Source organism: Nelumbo nucifera, chromosome 4 (genome assembly GCF_055504915.1).
Source record: "Nelumbo nucifera cultivar China Antique chromosome 4, China Antique-T2T, whole genome shotgun sequence".
NCBI lineage: Eukaryota > Viridiplantae > Streptophyta > Magnoliopsida > Proteales > Nelumbonaceae > Nelumbo > Nelumbo nucifera.
This window is the reverse complement of record NC_142652.1, coordinates 7,871,961-7,875,796: the sequence shown is the minus strand read 5'-3', so window position 1 is coordinate 7,875,796 and position 3,836 is coordinate 7,871,961. Positions and strand designations below refer to the sequence as shown.

The window sequence follows — 3,836 nt, the reverse complement described above, 5'->3', positions numbered from 1 at the left end:
CTATTTGGCCAACCAAATTGAATTGGTTAGGTTGGGGAATTGGTCACCCGAAACTGACTGACTATTAGTGAAAACTGGCTAACTCGGTTTGTACCGATTTGGGTCAATTTTTGGTTTGGTCAGTCTGTTCAAAAGATTCAAACTTAAAAAATTAAAGTTAAATTAAAAAATTGAAGTGGCATTATTAAAAAATAAATTTATGATATAAAATATTTTAGACTAAGAAATATAGGAATATTTCCACTTCCTTGTATTCAAGAAATTATATTAAAAATATAAAATATTAATATATATCTATAGCCAGGCCATTCGATTTTGATTGATTATCCAACATGATCGAATTAGGAAATTGTTGAACCAAAACTACTAGAAAACTGACCAACTTGGGTTGAGTTGGTTGGATTTGTTGGTTTCATCAATTTGATAAACAACCCTAACTGACCAAACTGACCATTAGTGAAAACTGGCTAACTCGGTTTGTACCGATTTGAGTCAATTTTTGGTTTGGTCAGTCTGTTCAAAAGATTCGAACTTAAAAAATTAAAGTTAAATTAAAAAATTATAGTGGCATTATTAAAAAATAAATTTATGATATAAAATATTTTTGACTAAGAAATATAGGAATATTTCCACTTCCTTGTATTCAAAAAATTATATTAAAAATATAAAATATTAATATATATCTATGGCCAGGCCATTCGATTTTGATTGATTATCCAACATGATCGAATTAGGAAATTGTTGAACCAAAAATACTAGAAAACTGACCAACTTGGGTTGAGTTGGTTGGATTTATTGGTTTCATTAATTTGATAAACAACCCTAACTGAAATTAATTATTGTTATTTTTGCATTGTAAAAAAATTATTAATAATAGTATATAAATATAAATAATTGTTAATTATTTTAAAAAATAAAAATATAGTTTCTATTATTTTAACAAATCTCGTGCATAATATAAAATATGTATTTATACATTCAAATATGAGATTATGAGATTTGTACATATTTTTAATCAACCATATTTTTAAATTGAGATATAAAGCCCAAATCCCAATAAAAAATTGCTATACATAAATTTTTTCAAACCCAACCAACCCCACATTAATTATATTAGATTAAGGTCTTGGGCCTGGGTTTATAAATTTGGGCATGAACTCATGTTTGCACGTTTGGAGCTGGGCCCGGGTTGATGTTCAACTCGACCCAGCCCGCCCAAGTTGCACTTGCACCCCTATTGTGTAACCACTTTGGCAGTTTGGCACGGATGAAAAGGACTTGGAGGCTTAGAGCCCTCCTCGCAACCCGCTGTCCGCTGCGTTGAGGAGTCGAAGAGGAAGAAAAGTAAGGGAGGAAAAGGAGAAGATGGTGAGGGTAGCCACATACTTCGCGATGACACTGGGGGCCTTCATCTTCTGGCAATCAATGGAGAAAGTTCATGTCTGGATTGCTCTCCATCAGGACGAGAAGGTTCTCTCTCTTTTTCTCTCCATTTCTTACCAATAAGGATGTTTTTAATTGATTTCATTTCCTATTTGGAATCATGACATTATTCATGCTCTGTCATTTCAATCCATCAGCTTACCGACGTAGTCCATCTTATGGGTTCTACAAATTACAACTTGGCACTGACTCCAGTTAAACCTAGGTTCCGTTTATTTTTCTGTTTCGAAGAATTTGAATCTTTTCACCATATGTGGCGATCTGAAATTCTGAACTGAAATCTAACGGAGGACAATTTTTTAAGTGTAGGTGCATTGTCGATCCTAATTCGAACATTGTGTAAACTTGATTTCGTTACTTACTCCACATTCTTAGGGTTTCTCTCCTCTTACAATTTTTATCAATTTTGATATAACCAAACTAATGGACCGGCTTACACGGATTGGATAAAATCCTTAAGTTATGGGTTTCTTTGGTTCCATTTTTCGACACCAAGTGAAATGATTACATTTGCACCTCAATTGATGGTCTTCTATCTCCATCAGTTATCAATATGATTGGTTACAACAAAACCATCATAATCTGTTGGAAATCTGACTTTTTTAATGTCGTCGTAATTCTGAAAATTCTGACAATTTGCTCCAAAGGAGACTGGAGCTAGATCTTTATATAACTACTAAAAAGAAAGCATTACAGATTTAGGTTCAGAATGCGAAAAATAGAGGGGAAGAAAATAGGAGGGATTCATAAGAAATAGAGAATAAATAATAGGGGAAAAAATAAATTTATCAAAAAATAACTGGGAAAAGGAAATTAATTAAAGATTTCATTTTTTTCCCTATTTTGTTCTAAGAACTTTAAGTATCAGCAGATTTCAGTTGAATTTTCTAGATCAGGTCAAAATGTTGTCTGAAATCAAAATGAAAAACATTCTTTTCAAGCAATAGTATTCAGAATCCCGGATTAGTAAAGATGTTAGAATGATGTTATTTTCTTTAAGTGATACAAAATTGTTATTTCTTTGGATGGGTAAAAGTATTCATTTGGGAAAATCATGGAATTTGGTTTTATCTAAATGGAAAATAGTAGGGAAATCATTTAAAGATGGTGAAGTTCTGCTGAAGCGTTAATACCTAAAGTGTTTAAAGTGTTTATCAGTTTGGAAAGGAAGGGCCAAGTTTCAGAAGGTTGTTAAACTTCAATGGTCAGTAGAAAATTTGTTTTTTGGCCTATGCCTTAAGCATGGAAATAATGTACTGTTGATCAGACAAAGTTTTAAGTTTTTCCTTACTTATTGGTTGAGGTTTTGAAGTCTTTGAGGGTTCAATAGAGCATTTAGTAATGTCTATGTTGACTAAACCTAAGAAATAAGAAAATAATAAAAAGAAATTAGTATATAAACATACAAAATGAATATTTTAGTTTAATAATGTCATTTTGTAATTATAATCTCAAAAAGTTAAAAATATAAAAGTATTTTATAATACAATGTAAAAAACTGTTTGGCTATTAGGGGAGGCAAGCCTACAACGGGCGCCTCGACAACTATGAACATACAGACAGAACTTTGGTTCATAAAAACCAATGCATTAAATGGTTAAACTTGAAATTTATACAAGCACAGGCACATACAGACACATACTTCATGGGGATTAGATGTTGCATTGTTAGCCCACTCATCTCAATTACTCATTTAGCTTTAAATTGCTAGAGACAATGTTAGGTGCATGTCTTTACCAATAGTTGATAACAAAGGTTAGCTGGAGCTTTGGCTCAGACTTGAAAGTTTGGACATATGATCTATTTGAGCTAGTCCAGTATTTTATCAAACTACAGCTTATTGTTGTTATTGAAATTTCAACTTCAGGTGTAAGCTTTTGTTCCTTTATTGATAAATCTTTCGCCTTCTTATGATTGCAGAAAGAAAGATTGGAAAGGGAAATGGAAATTAAGAGGGTTAGAGAAGAACTACTGCATCAACAAGCCAGGCAAAAGGATTCTCTTGCATAGTCTTCTCGTTTTGTTGGTGGCAGCTACGAATGCTTCCTATTTTGTAATTTTCTGTCCTAGAATTGTTCTAATCTTTTGCGAACTAAATCTTCATAAAATACAGTAACATTCTGGACTGAATCCTTTGGTTGAAAATGGAAAATTATTTGCTTTTTTCTATTTACTGTTTGATTGACGCTCATCTGTTGTTGAGATCTGTACTTTATAGTGGCGTTGGCGCTTTAAATGGTTCATCTTCCAAGGGTTGAAATGCTAGATGCTACACAAATTGCTCAGCCTTTTCATAAATACTATACTAATTCCATCACTTTTCTATTTTGCACCACTGCCACTATTCAAATTCTTTTCATGTCAGTCACAAGTCAGATATTCTGCCATTGCCA

At 32.4% G+C, this 3,836-nt stretch overlaps 1 protein-coding gene across 1 annotated transcript; it reads left to right on the top strand.

Annotated features, from left to right (window-relative positions):
• The first annotated feature begins 1,257 nt into the window (after positions 1-1,257).
• Positions 1,258-3,612, top strand: LOC104591557 (uncharacterized). Its single transcript, XM_010250426.3, has 2 exons — positions 1,258-1,470; positions 3,364-3,612. Exons 1-2 carry the CDS (start codon positions 1,366-1,368, stop codon positions 3,451-3,453), a joined length of 195 nt encoding a protein of 64 aa, XP_010248728.1. The 5' UTR covers positions 1,258-1,365; the 3' UTR covers positions 3,454-3,612.
• The last annotated feature ends 224 nt before the right edge of the window (positions 3,613-3,836 follow it).

Bases quoted from the DNA above. Each gene is read 5' to 3' on its own strand.
- LOC104591557 (XM_010250426.3), top strand. From the start codon at position 1,366: ATGGTGAGGGTAGCCACATACTTCGCGATGACACTGGGGGCCTTCATC. The intron at 1,471-3,363 runs GTTCTCTCTCTT...TTATGATTGCAG, and splicing joins CTCTCCATCAGGACGAGAAG to AAAGAAAGATTGGAAAGGGA.